Source organism: Lactuca serriola, chromosome 3 (genome assembly GCF_051521515.1).
Source record: "Lactuca serriola cultivar US96UC23 chromosome 3, Lser_US96UC23_V15, whole genome shotgun sequence".
NCBI classification, from domain to species: Eukaryota; Viridiplantae; Streptophyta; class Magnoliopsida; order Asterales; family Asteraceae; genus Lactuca; species Lactuca serriola.
Genome location: NC_136410.1, coordinates 5,172,325 through 5,194,970, shown reverse-complemented (window position 1 = coordinate 5,194,970; position 22,646 = coordinate 5,172,325). Strand labels below are relative to the sequence as shown.

At 35.6% G+C, this 22,646-nt stretch overlaps 1 protein-coding gene across 1 annotated transcript; it reads right to left on the bottom strand.

Moving 5' to 3' along the window:
- Nucleotides 1–11: 11 nt before the first annotated feature.
- Nucleotides 12–1,894, bottom strand: LOC145091352 (flavonoid 3'-monooxygenase CYP75B137-like). Its single transcript, XM_079029048.1, has 2 exons — nucleotides 842–1,894; nucleotides 12–767 (listed from the first exon to the last, which is right to left on the bottom strand). The coding sequence occupies exons 1-2, from the start codon at nucleotides 1,787–1,789 to the stop codon at nucleotides 147–149; spliced, it is 1,569 nt and encodes a 522-aa protein (XP_078885174.1). The 5' UTR covers nucleotides 1,790–1,894; the 3' UTR covers nucleotides 12–146.
- Between the last annotated feature and the right edge of the window lie 20,752 nt (nucleotides 1,895–22,646).

The following is a 22,646-nucleotide window of genomic DNA, read 5'->3' as shown; positions in this document are numbered from 1 at the left end:
ATTAACAATCATTGAAATCTTTAACATCTTTATTGAGTAAAAAAAAAAAACTATATTCATCTAGACATATTGTATAAAGTACTTGCAATGGTTTCGATTGAAAAATCATATATCACTTACAAGTATAACCCCATTTGAAGCTTTCTTCAGTCGTACATTGTGGGGCTTGAGAATCTTGGTGTTGGAATTGCAATGAGAGCAACTTTCTTCTTCAACACAATGCCAAACTTTTCAGAAAGATCATGTTTCTCTCCGGGACCCAATTCCCAATCAAAAGAATGAACAAGCGATGCAAGCAAAAACATAAACATTCTCTCCGCCATTGCTAGCCCTGCACATATCCTCCTTCCAGAACCAAATGGAAGATAATTGAAGTCGTTGCCATTGTAATCCCACTTGCTATCCAAAAACCTTTCAGGTCGAAACTCCAATGGGTTTTCCCAAATCGTAGGGTCTCTATGTATTGCCCATGCATTGATGAACATTCGAGCACCTTTTGGAACCATGTAGCCACCAATCACACATGATTCGCTAGGGCAACGTGGGATCAACAGTGGAAGTGTTGGGTGTAAACGAAGAACTTCTTTCATGATGGCGTATAGATATGGCAGTTTGTTGATGTGGGATTCTTCCACTATGTTGTCTTTTCCGACCACCGTTTCTAATTCTTGCTGTGCCTTTTTCAGGATTTCCGGTTTGTTCATCATCTCAGCCAGTGCAAACTCGACAGTATTTGAAGTCGTTTCTGTCCCTCCAACCACCATATCCTGAAATTAAGAGTTTTAAATTTAGATGAAAATGAAGGTGTCAATTAGTTTAATAAGTTGTAATTAATCTCTACCATGAGCAAAGCTTTGAGATGTGCCATTGTGAATGGTGTTTTGGAATCTGTGTCGTCTTTAAGCTGCAACAAAAACTGTAAAAAATCCGAGTTTTCATCGCCACCCATCTTCCTCCTTTGATCAATCATCGTCTCAAAGATTACATCGAATTTCTTCGCCAACAATTTCATGTTTTTTTTAACTCCTTGAAGATCAAACCTGGCCAATCCCGGATAAAAGTCGGACAAGTTCGGCATCCCCAAGTATCCGGTCATCTCGGTGACCACTTGCCGGAACTCCGCTCCTAGGCTCGCCCTATCCTCCTCCTTCACGGTGCCACCCCACATCATCCCGGTAATCACATTCAACACAGTCAAAAACATCTGTTCGCCTAAGTTCACCGGAGACCCGACACGGCGGTAAAAGTAGTTAACTGTGTTCCGGATCTCTTTCCGCCGGAGAGAGTAAACGGAATCCAAAGTTTTGTTGCTAAGCATTTCATGAACACAAATCTTTCTCAACATCCGCCACTGATCACCATAAGGGGACCAGACGATGTCGTTTCCACCATACGTCAACTCCATGCCGGCAACAGGAACGTCACGGTTGGAGAAGGTGGTGTCGTTGAGTTTAAGAACTTCACGGGCTAGGGCCGGGGAGGTGATCACGATTCCCACTCTTTTACCGAGCCAGATCCTGGAAATGGGACCGTAGGTTTTTGCAAGGGTGGCGAAGTAGGAGTGGAGCTCTGGATCAAGAGACAGGAGGTTTCCGACGAGTGGCAGAGATCGTGGGCCGGGTGGCAGAGGCGGGTGGGTGTCCTTTGATAAAAAGATCCATACAAGCCAGAATATAGAAAACATAGCGGCGATGATGAGAATGGTACTAGCGACTAGTTCATCGCCATAGCCAAATCCCCACCACCGTGACCAGGCGTCAGATACAGGGGCGGCAATTAGTTTCAACATTACAGGGATAAGCAAATTAATAGAGAAGTAGAAATGAAATTGATAAAGAATGATGATGGTATTTGGGTTATATATCGGTCACAAATGGCGGATTCAACCTATTGACTCAAAAACACCTCCCTAATAGTAGCTCAAGTGTACAAGCCAATAATGAATTATAAATATATAAAAAATACCAACCTGAGTTTGTGAGTTTGTGAGGTGAATTAAGGTAAATACACACTGTAGCTAACAAGGCGGAAGAATCACACGTGATTTCTTTACTCACAATTTTTTTTTATTTGTTTTCTTATAAATTACAGAAATGATCCTTACATATTCTACTCATAATAATTTATATTTTTCTATTTGTTTTCTTATAAATTACAGAAATGCTCCTTACATATTCTACTCATAATAATTTATAATCTTTTTTTCTTTCTTTTGTTTCACTTTTTATCCTTAGAATATAATTAACCTGTCATCTACAACCTATCTTTTTTTTGTTTTTTTTTTTTGCTTTTTACCCTTATAATCCAAGTGTTCAGTGTTATTACACCTTCTTCACAATAGATACCCTTTATGTTTTTATTTGCCATTTGCAGTCATTTAACTTTTTTTTTTTCGTTTTTTATCATAAAAAACTACGTTTTAGTAAATATATGTTGCAAGATCAATATATACAATGTTACCGACTTTATATATTTTTTTACGAACAACTACAATGTTACCATTTGCAACATTTTTTATTTTTCTTTTTGCTTTTTACCCGTATAATCCACATGTTCATATACCTTCTTTACAATAGATTATCTTTTTATTTTTACTTGCCATTTGCGGCCCTTTAACCTTTTCTTTTTATTTTTATCCTAAAAACTACGTTTTTGTAAATACACGTTGCAAGATCAATATATACAATACTACCGACCTTATATATTTTTCTACCAACAACTATAATTATACCTGTCTTTTATCAATATAATTTTTATATTCAATTAAAAAATAGATTGGACCTGTCGCATCGTGTGATTGGCAAAAAAACTCTACTTCTTTCTATAGTTATGGCCCCTACATTCTTATGAATTATTCAGAAACATCCACCTTACAAAAACAATCCCTAAACTCTTCTGAACTTTTGATAAATCACCAAATGCACATTTCTTTTAAACTTTTACTGTTTTTTGGAAACAGTGATATACATAGGAAAAACACACGTAAGAACCCGCGACAAAGCGCTGGCTCAAATACTAGTATCTAACTATTCTTTGTCTTTTTACAACTTTTGAGGGAATGGCTAGGCAAGTGGATGACACACTCGGCACACACCGCCCTCAGAGGGCAGCATGTTGAGATCTTTGAGGTAAACGTTGAAAGAGTATTCAATTGCCAATGAAAGAGGTGAGAAAATATAGAGGCTAACTCAAGCCTAATATCATAATAGCGTTATTATTTTTCTAAACATTTTGTTCACTAGTATTAGTGTTGTTCTTTCTATCCGCCACCATATACCCATCACCACCACCACCCATCACTCACCACCACCAACCACCATCCACCCACCACTACTATCAACCACCCATCACCACAACCTACAACCGCCAACCACCACCCACCTCCACCGCCAACCACCACCCACCTCCACCACCACCCGTTACCACCACTCACCACCACCACCCCACCCATCACCCACCAAAATCACCACCAACCCCGACAACCTCCCACCACCACCATACACAATCACTCACCACCACCACCCATCATAACTACCTGCCTCTACCACCATCACCATCACCATCGCCACCCGACCCACCACCAACCACTACCCATCACCAACACCCACCGTCACCACCCATCACAAATACCTACCTATATCACCTATTACCATCACCCCACCATCATTCACCACTATCACCACCACCCGTAACCACAACCAACCATCACCCATAACCACCACCCACCATCATCACCCCTACCATCACCACCACCCGTCACCACAACCAACCACCACCCACCACTACCACCAATCACCACCTATCACCACCACCACCCCACAAATCACCCATCGAAACCACCCGTCACCACCCATCACCTATTACCACCACTCCACCCACAACCCACCACCCGCCACCATCATCCTCACCACCATCCTAACCGCCAACCACCACCACTATTCACCGACATTATCACCACCTTCCACCATCACCTACCACCACCACCACCCAACACCACCATCCACCAACAAACATCATCACACGTTGCCACCAAACATCACCATAATGGTTATTCTCGTATATATAATCACATGTGATTATATGTATTTAATCACATGTGATTTATATCGACAAGATTTCTTTTTCTTAATAAAATCATATGTGATTAGATACATATAATCACATGTGATTAAATGAATTCAATCACATATGATTAAAATGGACAAAGAACAATTATTGAATCGAGAACGAGAAAATGAATATTGTCCAAATAAAAATCATATTTGATTGGTTGTCATATATGATTTATATACACAAGATTCATATGTAATTAGATACATATAATCACATATGATTATATGAATCTAATCACATATGAATTTTGTCTACATAAATCATATGTGATTAGAGACATATAATCATATGTGATTATAAGTATCTAATTACATTAGAATAATTACTGAATCAAATGCGAATATGAATATTATCCACATAAATTATATGTGGATAATATTCATTGTTGCATTTTTGATTCAATAGTTAGTTTCTTGTATTTAATCACACGTGATGATAATCACATATGATTTATGTGGAAATTATTTGCTTTCAAGTTCTTGAGTTAATATATGTTCCGGTGTATATAATCACATGTGATTATATATATATATATATATATATATATATATATATATATATATATATATATATGATTTATACGGACAATATTTGTTTTTGCGTTTTTTATTCTAAAATATAAATCATGGATTTAATCACACGCGATTATATATATTTAATCACATATGATTAATGTAGATAAAGATTTCTTATTGTGTTCTTAATTCAATATTTGTTATCATGTATATAATCAAATGTGATTATATACATTTAATCACACACACACACACATATATATATATATATATATATATATATATATATATATATATATATATATATATATATATATATATGCATAAGATTCAACTTTTTTTTATAAAATTATATGTGATTAGATACATATAATCACATGTGATTACATGTATTTAGTCACATATGATTTAGGTGGACAATATTGACTTTCTGGTTTTCAATTCAATAGTTGGTCTCGTGTTTTCAATGATATATGATTATATGTATTTAATAAAATATGATTTATGTGGACAAAATTAATTTTTTTTATGTATAATCACATATGATTAAATACATGTGAAAAATTATTGAATCGAAAACGTGAAAATTAATTTCGTCCATATCAATCATATGTTATACGAATCTTGTCCATTGAAATCACATGTGAATAAATACACATGAGCAACAATTGAATCGAAAATGAGAAAATGAATCGTGTCCACATAAATTATATGTGATTAGATACATATAATTAAATGTGATTATATGTATTTAATCACGTATGATTTATGTCAACAATGTTTATTTTTACGTTTTTAATTCAATAGTTAGTCATGTGTATTTAATCACATGATTTATGTGGAAAAATATTTGTTTTCGCGTTTTTGATTGAATAGTTGTTCTCATGTATATAATCATATGTGATTATATTTATTTAATCACATATGATTTATATGCATAAGATTTATTTTCTTGTTTTCGATTTAGTAGTTGTACTTGTGTATTTAATCACATGTATTAAATCACATATGATTTATATGGATAGTATAGTTGTTCTTGTATATTTTATCATATGCGATCATATATATTAATCAAATATGCTTAATGTGCACAAAGAAAATTTATTGAATCGAGAACGAAAAAATGAATCTTATTAGTTAAATAAACACACCCTCAACCCCACCCCTCTCACCTTACCTTACTTACCCCACCAGTTTTCCCTATTTAAATAATAGTCTTTTTAGGTAAGACAGAGACCAAGCGCATAACAAAAACAAATAGTAGGGACCAAGCGCATAAAAAAAAACAAACAGTACGGACTTTCTGAGTTAAAAAATAAATTAGGGACCAAGCGTGCAAATTACCCCAAACCGTAGGGACTATTCGTGTAATTTACTCTAAGAAATAAAGAAGATAATGATGATGGGTAATTGGGTTAATTGTTTGATGATGAAACATAATAACTTTATTATTGTGGGTTGAAAACCCTATGTACTCACCAAGTTTCCCAACCTGACCCACTCAGTTTATTTGTATCACAGGTGTCGATATGAATCTATATTACACTAAGATATTAAAAGAGACATATATCACTAGTGTAAATGACTGTAAGGTCTGTTTATGCTTATGTTTCTATATTGACGATGATATCCCAATGTTTTAAAATGAGTAAAATACATTTTTTCGGAAATGCTTTGATAATGTATTTATCATGTTTTTCTGGGAACAAATTCCGCAACATTTTTTTTAAAAGGATACTCTGATTTTCAAATAAGCATAAATAAAATTTTTAAAATGACCGTGAATTTGGGGATGTCACAGACCATAACCAAACAAGGAACATGAAATAAGGCCAAATCAATCATTCTATGGCTATATGATCCTAATCGTATACAACTTTTAAAGCATACACTTAGCAATTACTGATACCAATAGATATTCCCAATCTAGTATTCCATGCTTCCTAGGCTACAAAGCATCACATATCAGGCCAATCTATCACGCAATTACTGAAAGTATCCCTAGCCTCATCCTAGCATACAATTCTCATAACATATAATCATAAAACAGATGTATCGGTATTCTGGGAATCACTTACTTGAGCTCGGCCGATTGCACGCATCACACCCCCTGCGTCTTTACAAAAATCCCTTTAGAAATTTCTTCCCTTTTTACAAAAACCTTTTTAGAAACTCGTTTTCTTTTTAAGAAAAATTACCAATTCCTCAGTTTGAGTTCAGTCACACTTGAGAGTGTGCCCGAATCCCTCAAACCAAGGCTCTGATACCAACTTGTAATGACCCAAAATTATGAGGTAAAAAATTCACTTTTGATTCAACCAAAACATTAATTATATTTAAATCTACATTCAATATCTGCTTATCCAAATATTCAAAAGTACTTTTATAAGAAAACAGTTATCAGAGTACAATCCAAAATCCTCATGATGCAGAAACATGGGTGGATACGCTGCAATCAAACTGGGCCCTTCCCTTTCAAACCGGAAGTACTAGAAACCATAACCATAAAAAACGTAATCATAAATCTTAGTGAGTTCCCCAAAATACCACATACCCAAACATACAAGTGTCATGGACTACCCCTATGGTCTTTCCTTGCAATGCCGAGGGACAAATCCCGTTCTTACATACAAGTGCCAGGGGCCATATCTTGGTCTTTATACAATTGCCAGGGCCTAGATCCCGGTCTTTCATACAATTGCCAGAGGTAGATCTTAGTTTTTCATATAATTGCCAGGGGCCAAATCCTGGTCTTTCGTATAATTTCCAGGGGCAAAATTCTGGTCTTTCATGCAAGCATGACAGAGACAACTAGCATTCCACATAAAAAGTAATGGGTTGGCATTGGTTCCTTCAACCCATGGATACAGTGAGAAAACTCACCTCAATCCACTGATAATCAAATAACTGCTCGAAACGTAGAACCGGATACCCTTGCGCTAACTATCAATAAATACAAACTTAATCAATAATTAACCCGATAACCCAAAATCTGAGGCCCATGCCATAAACCAACTTGCTAAAGGGTAAAAGACCATTTTACCCTTTTCTTACTTGTTCCATAACCAAGGCCCAACCCAAAATGCATAAAAAACCCAAATGGTAACCATAAGACCAAATCAAAAACAACAAAAGCCCATTATCGCCCAATAACCAGATTGGGCCCCAAAACCATCATAGACCCACTTCCAAGAAAACCGTAAGTCCATATATGGCCCAAAGTCAGAAGTCCAATGGCCCAACAAGGTCCAAAACTTATAAGGCCCAAAATGACATACTAGGGAGTACAACCTACATACTAGAATGGTATGCCCCATGTACTCGCCATCGAAGCACAAAGTACAAGTCCCTGATGCATAAAATCAACATTACACTGAGCGTACACTTACGTATGCCTAACATACTCCTCCAGGTTCCAAAAATCCAAAATATGCTCTTAATGGTTAAAACAATGACTTCTGAACTTCGATATGAGCCTAATGAGATGTCTTAACACGTAAAGTTGACAACTTTACTCCTTTGCAAGATTTAATGGGACCAAAACCTTAATACAATCTATAATAATCACCCAAACTCATGCATGCACCACAATAATTCATCAAGATGACATTTTTATGAACAGTAGACCTCCCAAAGGCCAAGATATATCATTCTAAGCTCTTGGAGTAGCTCATACTCACAAGGATGACTCTAAGGACCAAAAAGAACCCAGATTACTCCTTAAACTATATCTAACACCTAAAGTCATCAAGATAGAAACTTTATACCTCCAAAATGTTGATCAAGATGCAACAAACCTGGATCCAAAAGCTTCAAGCAATCCCACACTTCTCCAAGAAGTTCCTTCTTCCTTTATGATCACCAAAAAGCATGAAATACCACCAAAAGCTCAAAAAGCACTCAAATGGGGGCTAGGTTTTCATTTCTAGGGTTTAGAGGGATGAAGGATGAAGATAATAGGGTTTGGTGGTGAGTTAAGGAGCTTAAATAAGGTCCAAGACCCTAAATTAGGGTTTGGGTCTGATTGGAGTACGCCCAACGTACTTCTGATGCGCCTATCGCATCCCCTAAAGAACCAACATTACTTTTTTCAGTACATCCAACGTACTTCAATGTACACCTCACGTACTGGATTTCTTACTAGTACGCCATGCGTACACTTGTGTACGCTCTGCGTACCTAGTTAAACCCTAAAATCACCAAATTTACGAAGGCCATAACTTCTTCGTTATAAGTCTGTTTCTGAAGATCCTTATATCCACGAAAAGGCAATGAGAAGATCTATACTTCTATCAACTCATAATTACCTTAAAAATTCCTGAACTAAAATCTAATTTCAATAAAAGCCTGAACTGACACTTGACCGAAATACCCCTTGGCTCAAAAACATAAACCGAACACCCGAATCATCCAAATTACATTACCTCCATCCAAATGGGTGTAAATCTATTTTCCTCAAAGGCGTTAAGCATGTTGATACTCGGTCTTTGGGTCGCCATCCAGCATAGGAAACGATTCCGAACATGGCGTTACATCATCTATTTTGTTCCTGAAAACCCAGTGAGTGTCAATGATTGTCTTCCCTTGAGGTTTTAGAACAACAGTTCACACACAATGACATTCTAATTCATTCAAATCATCCTGCATTTGATCAAGTCAACTTCTTTTAATGTATCGACGACATTCTTTGGTTTAATCATTAAAACGAAGTTAACAAACATGCATAAGTTGTTGTTGACTCTGTTGCGGGTGAGAATCCCTAAATTTACATCTCCAATGATTTGAGATTCAGGATGATCTCAAAGAATTCTTGGATTAGAACTTTCATTTGTCTTACTTTGAGCAGAGTCTTCCTGATTTGATGGTTTAACTTCTTCAATGGTTTAACTTCTTCAAGGATGGCAACCTGATCTTACAGATAGGTTGTGAGATGATTAATTGATCAACATTTGGTACAACAGGCTCAGTGACACTTGGCAAGAACTCAGGAACAGGGTCTGAAGGAATGTAAGTAAGTTCCTTCAGAATTGATGAGGGACTCGATCATGAATGAACGAGTCTTCATCAAAGGTGACTAGAGCTGTTTCCTCAATAGTTTTCCTTGAAAGATTGAATACCCTGAAGGCCTTGGATACGTTAGAGTAACCTAGAAATACTCATTCATCAGCTTTAGCTTCAAACTTCAAACGGTGATATCTTTGATTCAAGATGTAACAAACACATCCTAACACATGAAAATTTGGAGATGTCCGTTTTCCTTCCTTTTAGTAGCTCATAAGCATTTTCCTATGGCGCTTAACAATGATGGATCAGTTTTGGGTATAACACGCCATATTGATAGCTTCATCCCGAAAAAATAAAGAAAGACCAACTTAAACGACCATAGTAGTTCCAACTTCAGTGAGAGTTGTGTTTCTTCTCTTTGCAATACCATTTTGTTAGGCAGTTTTAACAACAGAGAAGTTCTGAGAAATCCCTAAGTTTGAGAAAAAGTCTTCCAAATATGAGTTTCTGAATTCATTCCCATGATCACTAAGTGATTGACTTACTTTGTGATTATAGAGAACTTCCCACTGCTTGATGAGAGCAATGATTTCATCAACGCCATGACTATTCTTTTTTTAAAAAGACTATCCACATAAAGCTTGAAAATTCATCCACAATGAAGAGAGTGTATTTCTTCCAAACTCTTGACATAACCGGAACCGGTCCAAAAAGATCCATGTGAAGAAACTGAAGAGGTTTGATTATGGTAGAGCACGACTTTGTGAAACATCCCAAAAATCACAACCAAAATTTTCATTTTTAAATCATTAAATAACCATAGTTATTAAAATCATCTTATCAAATAAGAAACCATAGTATCTCAAAATATCATAATCGGTATATCCATATCAAAACACATGTCAAATATATCAGAGTTACATCCCAGGCTAAACAACATGGTGTGTGCAATGCAGTCATCCCGAGCTCTTCCCTTTGCTATCGGAAGTACCAGAAACCAAAACTAAAAGCTGTAAGCACGAAGCTTAGTGAGTCTCCCCAAACTACCACATACCATACATATAACATGCAACTAGGAGATACAGGCCCTGCCCACACTCAAAGAGATATAGGCCTCACCCACACTTAATGAGATATGGGCCTCGCCCACACTCAGTGTAACGCCCGTAGATCCGGGCTAGTCAATTTAAAGACGATACGCGTCAAAAATGACTTTCTGATAGAAGAGTGTTTAGAATAAATAACCTTAACCAAGTTGTAGTATATGTCACAAGGTTTCCATGCATACAAAGAACGCCTAAATCCGAGTTGTAACGAAGAAGTTATGACCTGTGAAGTTTCGCGACAGAATCGGCACGACACAACTCGACATAAATAGTGAATTTACGTTAGAGCGATATTTGGACTTAGCGATCTAAATAAAAGTCGTAGAACACGTTAAACTGAGAGCGTGCATAAAAAGAACGTCCAAATCTGACTTCGTATGAGGAAGTTATGATTTTTGTAAGTTTCGACTTAGCGGTATACAACCTAAATCTCGAAATTGAGATTGAGTGATATTTGGCCGAAACAATCTAAACGAGAATCAAAGATCTCGTTGATAGTAGTCCAATGGTGAAAGATAGACGAAAACGGACGTCAGATGAAGAAGTTATGAAATTCTAACGGAGTTTTCCCATCGAGTATAATAAAAATAAATTCAAAATTAGCCGACGGAGTCTAAACAAAAGTTGTAGAACATAGTCTCACCTACGCGTGGATATAAATAACGTCAAAAACGGAGCTCATATGAGGAAGATATGAATTTATAAAGTTTTTAAATAATTAAAATATATTTATAAAAATTATAAATTCGGATAATATCCGAAGCCATGACACGTCGGATCCTATCCACCCGATACGCCCAGCGTACCCCGGTCTCGTGTGGTCCGAGAGACGGCCACGTAGCCCCACCGAGACTTTGCCACCTAGCAGCCCCATCCGAACTACGCCCCTCGTAGATCTTCGTATGCCCAGCGTACGCATGAAAATGGCGTTATGCCCCGCATACATGGAAGTTACACCCAGCGTAACCCGATGACCAGCACCCTATAAATAGAAGACGAGGGCTGCCGATCTTGTTTGCAAATTTTCACTTCTCTCCCCTTTTTCTTTCTTCTTCTAGGCAATTTATACCCCTGAAGCCCCGGTATCAATCCCGACACTTGAAGCAAGTCCCGAAGCCCCGAAGATCCCGAGAAATATAGTTTTCGAGCCGAAACTATGCCCGCGTGAAGCCCGGTTTTGGAGAAAACATCCCGGTTTCAGCGAAGAATATTATTTTAATAGATGAGGTGTTGTCCGATCATCGTGTTATCAAGTGAGTGTACAGTCTCTTTCATAAACACGATTTTAATACAAATATTGGTTGAATGTATTATATCTATGTTATGAGTGAATGTGTAGTCACTTTCTTCTAACACATAAATATGAAGTATTTGCTATGAAAAACGTGCTATGTGTTTATATATTGTTGTTTATTCGAGATGAGTGTGGAATGGATGTTTTATATAGTTTTTAAATGAGTTAAACTGTATATGTATTTTACATCTACAAATATGTTCGGTAGAACAGGGGTAGATGAGATAGTTGGTGTGTGATAAAAGATGAGTTGGATAATGAGATAAAAGGTGATATAGATCTTGAGATGAGGGTGACAGGTGAAAAGTGAGTGAAACCTTTACCCAAACGATGGCCCCCGTCATTCAGCAGAGTAGGGATGACAACCACGGACTATTCTAGAGAGTCCAGTGGAACACTAGCAGGCTCGCAACTTGTAGGTGTTGTGAACTTGATGTTCACCGGTGTACTCTAAAAACCCATTGACACGTATTGCGAGAGGGGTATTGAAAATGATACTGTCAATAAACAAGATAAACTTGTTATTAATCCGGGAGTATGGATTAAGACATAGTTAATTGTCCCTTGTCTGGGAGTATGGATTGGGCACAGTTTTAGATCTGGGGGTATGGATTAGATCAGGAGATCAATTTTAGATCCGGGAATATGGATCAGATCAAGAGGTTAGTTTTAGATCCGTGAGTAGGCATCAGGTAAAGAGGTAAATTTTGATACGTGAGATTAGATCGTGTCATTGTGAGGATCGACGGGGTGGGATAAGAGTTGTTTTGTATGGTGAAATTGTATAAGTTTGTGAGTTCATATATATATATATATATATATATATATATATATATATATATATATATATATATACTTATATGATATAACATTGTGGGTTGAAAACCATATATGCTCACCAGGCTCCCAAGACTGACCCACTCAGTTTTCTTTGAATTAGAGGTTATGGAACGAGAGCATAAGTTGGCTGGAATAACGAGAGATTTTGGATTATAGGCCAATAGTTATAAATAACTGTTGTAAGGTCTATTTTATACTGTTTATGCTTTTGGTCTATATCGGAACATGACATCCCGAGATTTTGTTATTTAATGAAAATACATTTCTCTTTGAGAAATGTTTTGATAAATTTTATCATATTTTGTTTTGGGAACAAATTCTGCAACTCTTTTAAATCAAAGGATTACTCTGATTTTATAAAACAAAGCATAAACAAATTGGTCTTTTCTGGCCATGAAAATGGGGATGTCACACTCAGCTATCTAGAAGATACGGGCCCCGCCCACACTCGACTAACTAAGAGATACAAACCCCGCCCAAACTCAACTACTAGTGAAATTCGGGCCCCGCCCACACTCAGCTAACTAAAAGCATATACAAGTATCAAACAGACGACAAGTATAACCAATCTACCAATATATTCCATATCTATACTCAAATATTGCTAAGATACAGGCCCTGCCCACACTTAGCTACTAATCTGCACACATAACATACATGGGCCGACATTGGTGCCATTGACCTATTCAAACCTGGAGGAAACTCACCTCAAATGTCGGATGATAACTGAAATGTCTCTGTCAGGAATCAGCTCTAATCACTCCCTGAACCAAAGCAACCCCTTAGATACCATTTTATGCTCATAACCCTTTAGGGTCGACTATGGTCAAAGTCAAGTCTTGGTCAAAGTCAAAGTCAACGCTCCGAGTTGACTCAACTCGTCGAGTTAACTCCCTAACTTGCCGAGTTCCCATAAATCACATAATCATGAAATCGCGATCCAACTCGTCAAGTTTTCCTCTAACTCGCGGAGTTCCTCCTTCAGAATCGAGACTTTCCGGTACAACTCGTCGAGTTCCCTTGTGGACTCGTTGAGTTCCTTCCTTTTCAACAGAAACGGGAACTTTCTAAACCATCTTGCCGAGTTCCCTTATGGAATCGTCGAATTCATCAGTCTATCAACCCTTCTTATTGCATTAATTCCTTATTCTTCAAATCCAAGTCTCATATTCCAGATCTAGATTGGAAATACCTTTAGAAGGGTAAAGTTTCCAACTTTACCCATCAATACCATTCCTAATGAGATTAAGCTCAAACCCTAACCCAAAAGGCCAAAGTCTTCATCCAAAGACCACCAAAACTACAAGATAGACCATGAGGTTATAGATCTAGACTCTAGGGACTAAATGATCACGTAAAGTCTTAAAATTTATCCACATGCATGGTCATAGAAGCTTCAAAAGACCAAAATTATGGTCTAAAGGTTACATGGGACTTCCATGGCCATAAAGTTGGCACCTTTATGCCATGAAAACCCCTTGAGGCCCTACATATGAAGTGTTCTCCACTTGGGACGTCCAAGTCCCAAGAATCATATCATTTGGACCAAAATAAGCAAGGAACTTCAAAAATGGAGATCTAAATGACCACAAAGCAAGGTTCAAGCTTTATACCAGCAAAATGTCGTGGATGAAGCTAGGGTTCTGGATCTACAAACTCCTTCTTGTGCCCTCAAGCTTCTCCTTCTTCCAATGGATTCAAAACACACACTAAAACACTTGAAATAACTCACAAACACTCACAATATCATTAGGGTTTCAAGATTTAGGGTTTGGGACTTGGAGGCTGGAAATGAGGCCAACATGAAAGGTTTAAGGTGCTTAAATAGGATGAAAACCCCAGAAATTAGGGTTTCATCCATGCCGACCTACTCGCCGACTTGAGGCCTCCCAACTCGTTGAGTAAGTTACTTAAATTACGCGACCCTTATGATCTCTACTTAACGAGTTTGGGGCTCCCAACTCATTGAGTTGCTCTATAAAATGGAATAAATTTAAGTTAAATACGTACCAGGAACCAAACGTTATACTTTGGTTTGAAGGAAGACTTGGTTTTCTTTCCCTTATCACATGCCGAGCATAGCTTATCTTTGACAAACTGCATCTTGGGAATTCCTCTTACAAGTTGATTCCCTGATATCTTCGATATGTTCTTGAAATTCAAATGCGATAATCTCTTATGCCACAACCAATTTAGATGAGACTGAGCATGATAGAAGAAGCAACGACAAAGAGAGTTGTTAACAGAAAACATATCCAGAACATAGATGTCATTATGTTGATTTACAGAGAGAACAATTCCATTCCTTTGATCAACAACCTTTCCTTCTCTCTTGTTAAAGAGAACTTCATACCCAGTGTCACACAGCTGGCTGATTCAAATGAGATTATGAAGACCTTTTACACAAGAGACATTCTTGGAAACAACATAATTGCACTTGATGGATCCATATCCCTTTGTAACTCCCTTGTTATTATCTCCATACGCAACAGTTAGGCCATCCTTCTTTATGAAGTCTTCTAGAAGTGACTTGAATCCGGTCATATGTCTTGAGCAGCCGCTTATATATACCCAAATTTCTCTTTACCCTGAAACTTGTCATGTGCCTCATGATGCATTGAAGAGTCATCTGAAATAGAAGACTTTGATTCATCTTCAGGTTTAGAATTGCTAACTGAGCACTGAGGAAACATGCTAAGGATTCCGTTTACATAATGAACTTCACCATTGCATATAGGAAACTTTAGCAATGTCTTAGTGGAGGGAAGAACATACTCACGTTGAGACGGTTGGTGAGAAGGATCAACATCAGATACTTTAGAAACACATTTGGTAATGTCGTTAGAATCAGTAGAGCAATGAGTATTAATTAAAGTTTGATTTATAAAATAAGAACTCACAAATCTATTCTTAAACTCTTCTTTTAAACAGTCAGCTTTATAGAAGGTTTGTTTAGTTTCAACAATTTTAGTTAAAGAAACTGCACCTTCTATATCACCTCCAAGAATTTTATCACACTGATCTAGGATTTAAACATTTATAATGCTTGTGACATTGAAGTGAGAAGAGGCATAGTTTTTCAAAATAAGTTGAATGCTTTTAGCATAACCAACAACTTTTTCTTTTTCAGTGTGAAGAAAATTATTGGTCAGAGATATACATGTGTTTCCTTTTTTAACACAGAAAGAGATTTTTCGAGAAAAGAGAGTTTCTTTAACTCATGACTGAGAGCAAATATTTATTTATTTGAGGCCGGTAAATAAAAACGTAGGTGATCGATTATGTCATCTTTTCTATTATTTTCAACAAAGGAGAAATTAACAAGATTCTTTGCCTGATACTCTGAGGTATTGTCCTATTTTGGCTTCAAGTCCTTATCAGCGTGAGGAAAATTAGCATCAAGGGTACCAACGCTGTCATGTGAAACATTATCGCAAGATTCAACAATCTTAGCCATGAGACACTTACCTTCATTATCTGAGGAGTTTTCCATTTCAAAAGTATATGATAAAGTGATCATCATCTCTTGAGAAGTTGAGTAGTTTTGAACAAAACGATAGACAGAAAAGGGAGTGAATTTCCAATAACAGTTCTCTCCTTTACATCAATATTCAGCATCGTTTTCTCTTCCTTATTATATCTGGGAACATATTTCCCTTTTATCTTACTACCAGATGCACCATCATTGGATGATTTATGCATAACGGCGATAGGACCTTTATTGATGACATCAAGCATATCAAAGTCCATGAATTCGAGAGCTTCTATGGCCTTTGATTTTCTGGTAGAGAAGTTTTGTTTATCAAACGAAGGGATCTTATCGCAGATAATTGATTTTTGGAGTGAAGGAGGTCGACATAATTACTTGAGTGTATCAAAAACCCGCTCTGATACCAATTGAAGGTTTGTATCGATCAGATACACTTCAAGTATAAAGATGAAAGAAAAACTTAGTCTAAGAAAATAAAGAACGAAAAGTAAATGATACAGAGAATTCTCCAAATTTTTCTTTCACCAAGAAAGAGTTTTGTCTTCACCAAGAAGACGGGTTGTCACAAAGACGATTGACATAAAGCTGAACACTCTCTACATTAGTGTTTACCCTAATGTAGATTATATACTAGTCTACACATATCAATCGCATGGTTTAAGGGATTGTATCTTATCTATACTAAGAACCGATCTTAATAAAAAAGATACCGAATCTTCTATATATTCTATAGTTATCTATATCATTAGCTAATATACAAAAGATTACATAGAATAACTATACTATGCGTTGACGTTGAAAAGCTTGATACGATGTCGTTGGTAGTTGACAAAAAGCTGATGCGGACAGATAGTGTAGAGTTTTTGACTCACCAGATCATAAGGTGCGACCTTACACTACCTATTCAGAGCAATGCCAAATTGATTAAGACTCAAAGCCCCAGTACAAATGAAGAGATAGCTGATATGAGTCGAGTCCCTTATGCTACAGATGTAGGAACGATCATATACGCTATGACATGTACTCGACCTGATGTGTTATTTGCTTTAAGCATGGTCAATCACTATCAGGGAAATCTTGGCAGATCTCACTAGATAATAGTTAAGAACATTCTCAAGTATCTACGAAGGTGATGCTAGTACTTGGTGGCAGTGATACATTAAGAGTGATTTGGTATAGTGACGCCAAATTTCAAACAGATAGAGATAACTTTCGTTCTCAATCTGTCTGGGTGTTTACACTAAATGGAGGAGCAGTTACTAGGAAAATTTCCAAGAAAGATACAATGGCTGATTCTACTTGTAAATCAGAGTACATAGCGGAAAGTGAAGCATCAAAAGGAAGCAGCTTGGTTGAAGAACTTCATCAGAGATCTTGGATTAGTCCCAACCATTCAGGAGCCAATGGAACTTTTATACGATAATGAATGTGTGGTTGCTTTGACTAAAGAACTGAGATATCATGGTAAATCAAGACTTATTGACAAAAAGTACCATTATATCAGACATAGAGTAGAAGAAGGTCACCTCATTGTAAAGATGGTATCATCAGAAGAGAATCCGACAGATCATTTGACTAAGTCTCTGAGTGGGTTAAGCACAATCAGGATGTTAGGAGCATTGGATTAAGAGATGATATTAGTTTTAGCAGTTAGATGTTTAGTTTGAAACTTGTAACAAAATAAATGTAACTGAATTTTGGTGATTAAATAATAGAGATTATTTATGAGTTTGTTTACTGCCTTTGTTAATTATTTATTCTTGTGCTTAATTTTGCTTGTTTTAATTCTAGAATAATTTTATTATTCAAATTCCACAGTCGCTCATACTTTGGGAAGTAAGTAGCGAGTTAAGATTGTCATGAATTGGATTGTAGATTATCTAAGGGTGTTAGACATAACAATTGTATTAGATAAACCCACACTCAGAGAATTACTTCATGGATTATATCACGAGTATTCCTGAGATGATAATATCGTATATTCATGAAACAAAGATATATGAGTTGTAATTTACAGGTCGGTTGTGCATTGGTATTGTAAAAATGCATCAGTAACATGATGTTAGAAAACACGGTGTTATGTATGATTTGGTGAGTAAAGGATACAAACATATAAGTCAAAGTTCATTCGTTCCTTTTTCCCTAACGGAAAAGTGATATCTTTGGGCCCCCTCGGTGATTTGGTGTTGACTTATAGTGTCGGGCCCAACTAGGATTCAGTTGATGTCTTCAATTTGAAGTCTTATGTCATCATCACAAATCAGAAATTGGGAAACAAAACGTGGACAGTGAGATTGATTCTAATTCATGTATTATGTTTGTATAATATCTAGTAGACCAGAGGAATATTTGATCACTTATCTAAGGACCAATGTCTGTTTAGATCAAAGTTCGACAGTTGCTTCGAAAAGCACACTCTACTATTTAATTTAAAAGTTGTAATTTAGTTAAAGACTTATCCAAGTGGGAGAATGTTGGATTGGGTGTCTAAACCATTAACTAAATTATTAGCAAATTCCTTTTGAGTTGCCGTCAAACCTAGTAAGAGATTGGAATGCTATTTGGAGTGAGAGACTGATTTATTAATTTATTATATGATTAATAAATTAATTAGAAATCAAAATAAATAATTTATTAATATGTTCTGAGGAAAATATATTGATTAATTATAAATTAATAATAAATTAATTTGAATTAATTTTCGGATTCATTGGAATAATTAAAAATGGAAGGACTAAAGGTGATAACGTTCAAAAGATTGAGCATTGACAAATTCTAGAACCTCACTTAGAGTTAGATGAATTCTAGATTGGTTCTAGATAGTTTCTAGAGATTTTCTTGGGCTCTAAGGAAACCTAGGGGAAAGCAAAAGGAATAAGGTTTATCCAAGGAAAGCTGCCTTATCCAAGCCCCTCTAGTCACATATATAAACCCTCATTAAGTCTCATATTTTTGGCCATTATAACTCTCAAAGGAATTCCGAAAATTCCCTCCTCTTCCTTCTTTCTTCAATAGTCTCCAACTACTAGGGTTTAGGTGTGAGCCATCAGAGACACGAAATTTCTGGTGCTGGCTTTCTGAAGTTCTACCAAGAAGGAATTCAAGTTTATTTACAATAATAAACTAAAATGTATGTTTTCTATTATCCATTCTCCAATTTTGAAAATAGCAATATACTTTAGGGTTCTTGAATTCAATTTGTTGTTTACATATTATAGTGAGAACATAGATCATTTAGGGTGTATGCGAACTTAGGATTTTATGTTTTTCTTCAAAAGTATTATTTTTATTATCTATAAAACCCATCATTATATAATTCTTGGAATTCATTTATCAGCGCAAGTTTGTGTTTCTTTAGTGATTTGCAAATAAGGATTGAACGAGGAGTTTAATGGAAAAACCTTGATCATGTGGCTATATAATTAATTAAACTCATCATTGTAGCATACTTTTAATGAATATTAGCTTAACAGGGATTCAACGATGGTATGGATTATATATACACATTTAAAATATATTTATTTAATTTATTTTATATAACCAACATATCTATTATACTTTGATTTATTTTCTGTTTATAATTTGAGTTACTTATATTCAATAATATCGAGTCAATTAAAATGATATATTTTTATTTTGTAAGTAAATAAATTATGCTTTATAGTTTATATTTTAATTGTCTAAATAAGAAAAAGTAGAAAAATATAAACAATTTTTTGAAGGGTTATTGTCGTTTATAGCCCAACAATGTTTCATATATTTGTTTAAATGGTCCCTCGTGATTTTTTTTGCATTTACAGGGTACGAACTTTTGTTTTTATGTTTTAAAAGGTCATTATGAAAATTTTGAAGGGGTCACCCGGTGACCCCATCCTAATCATCATGTTTGTAAATGCCACCTACTTGCCACGGAGGATTTTGAGTGACAACTTGCAATTATGTTCATTAAATTGTCTAATGGCTTCCCACAAAGCTTTGAATTTCCAACGAAGGGTATTTTGTTTTGATTGAAGAAAACACTGGATTCCGGGATTTATCCAGTAATATTTATAAACGACAAATCAACGGTTGCATTTGTCAGAATTTTGTTCGTGAATTCCGGTGGAATCTTCCCGGAGATATTGTTGTGTGAAACGTTAAAGTAAACATGATCTAAACAAGATCACCACACCCAAAATCGTTAGGTAATGACCCATTGATGAAATTCGCAGACAGATCTAGAAATTTCAACGAATCAAATCCAGTCGTAATCTTCCCATGAAGATAATTATTCTTCAAAGAAACCACCGTTAAGTTCCAAAGACCACCAAGACTCTCCGGCAACTCCCCCGTCAACAAATTCACCAAACCATTAAGAAACTGTAACCCCACCCACCATCTAACAAGCTCCTGAAGTGTGCCGCAAATCAAATTATTCGAAAAATCAAGACACATAAGCTCTGAATCATTATACAACGACAAAATAAACCCATTGATGGAATTATTCGACAAATCAAGGTTCATTAAGTACTCAATCAATCCAAGATCGGCGGTGGAATCGCCGACATTCCCACAACAGACAAATTTCCATGAACATGGTGAGTCATCAGAGTAATTTTCAGGTGTCTAAAACACCTTAAGGATCATTCAAAACAGAGTAATTGAAAGAAAGCAAAAGAACCCCATCTGTAGTTAACCCAAATGATCGGTTAACAAGAAACAACACAAGAATCGCAAGGCATAAATGGAGTTTAACCTTGGAGATTATGGCGATTTACTGTAGATGTTGGGTAGTGTGGAAGCGGAGGAAGGGATTACAACTTCTACAGATCGTGGATCGGAGGTTACAAGGGATTACAACTTCTACAGATCGTGGATCGGAGGTTACAATATTGATGGCGCCGAAAATTGGTGCAGATGGTGGATCAGAGGAACACAACAACATGAAACCTTCTCCTCCAAGGGTTCTAGTGTTCTTGGGTGTTCTTGATTTTGTGCCGCTTTTCTCTCCGATGAAGAATACAAAGGAACCAAAGGTTTGGGTATTATTTCTTTTCTCTCTGATGAAGAACGATGAGTCGACTCACCGAGTCATTGTTGACTCACCTGCTTAGTTGGCAGTTGACAAGGCAGTGTAACCTTCAAAAATGGGTAAAGGTATGAAATTAACCGGTAAAACACAAGTTTAAACCCTTAAAATGCAAAAAAAATCACAAGGGACCATTTAAACCAATATACGAAACATTGTTGGGCTACAGTGACAATAACCCTATTTTGAAATAAATTTTATTACTTTTAATTTCTATTTAATTTAATATTCTAGTTTTATTTATTAGTAATAATTTAAAAATATACTATAATAAGATGGTGATGTGTCGATCAATTAAAGTTCAATAGAGTTGAATGAAATGTAGAGTTTAATGAATAAAATGATAAGACAATCCAATCATTTTAATTATTTTAAGAAAGTGATTAATACATATTATTAAATTAAAGATAATTAAAAATACCATCGAATTTCATTCTAAGGGTATTTTAGTCAATTAATATAAATTAAAAAAAAAGAAAATTGCAGATTTTAAGGAATAATTAATTCTCTAAACTTTAAAAATCGGAATTTTTTGGTTAATAAATATATTAATTCAAACATTCTAAAAGAATGTGTTTACGATTATCTTCAAAAAAACATTAAATTTTGACAGCATACTATAAACATAAAATATATTATCAAGATTAACAATTTTTAATGAATACAAATTTTATATGAAAATTTTTTTAATATCTTAAAATAAATAATTACATTCATTCTTAACAAATATAACTACAAACATACATAAATGATATTTATTTTGAAAGAATATAAGTACTAATCGTTAACAATTACATTTATTCATTAAGATTAAAACATTGAAATCTAAGTAAAACATTAATACATTCTGAAAGAATATATGTTACTAATCATTCTGACAGAAAAAAATGTTAATCTATTCTGAACGAATATTGTTGCCTTACTTTCCAATTTTCACCAGGCTTCAAACTGAGTTTCCATTCTACACCAAGATTCTTTTTCTTTACTTGATGTTATTTCTTTCATAATTTATAGCTTCATAAGAATTTATAACCTTGCTTCAACAATGTCTGTACAAAAATAAAAACAAATTGCATCAAATGCTTCTGTGTAATTGCCAATATTTCAGTTAATTGATCACTAAGTAATAACATTATAAGATTTCTTTGTGCTTCGACATGGCCTTTCATGAATCCCTTTATGTGTGTGATTCCATCAGGAAGCACATATGTACACC

What these genes read in the sequence shown, in the direction of transcription:
- LOC145091352 (XM_079029048.1), bottom strand. Translation starts at nt 1,789, where the DNA reads ATGTTGAAACTAATTGCCGCCCCTGTATCTGACGCCTGGTCACGGTGG. An exon ending in ATCTCAAAGCTTTGCTCATG is followed by an intron (nt 768 to 841) that starts GTAGAGATTAAT and finishes TCTTAATTTCAG; the next exon opens with GATATGGTGGTTGGAGGGAC.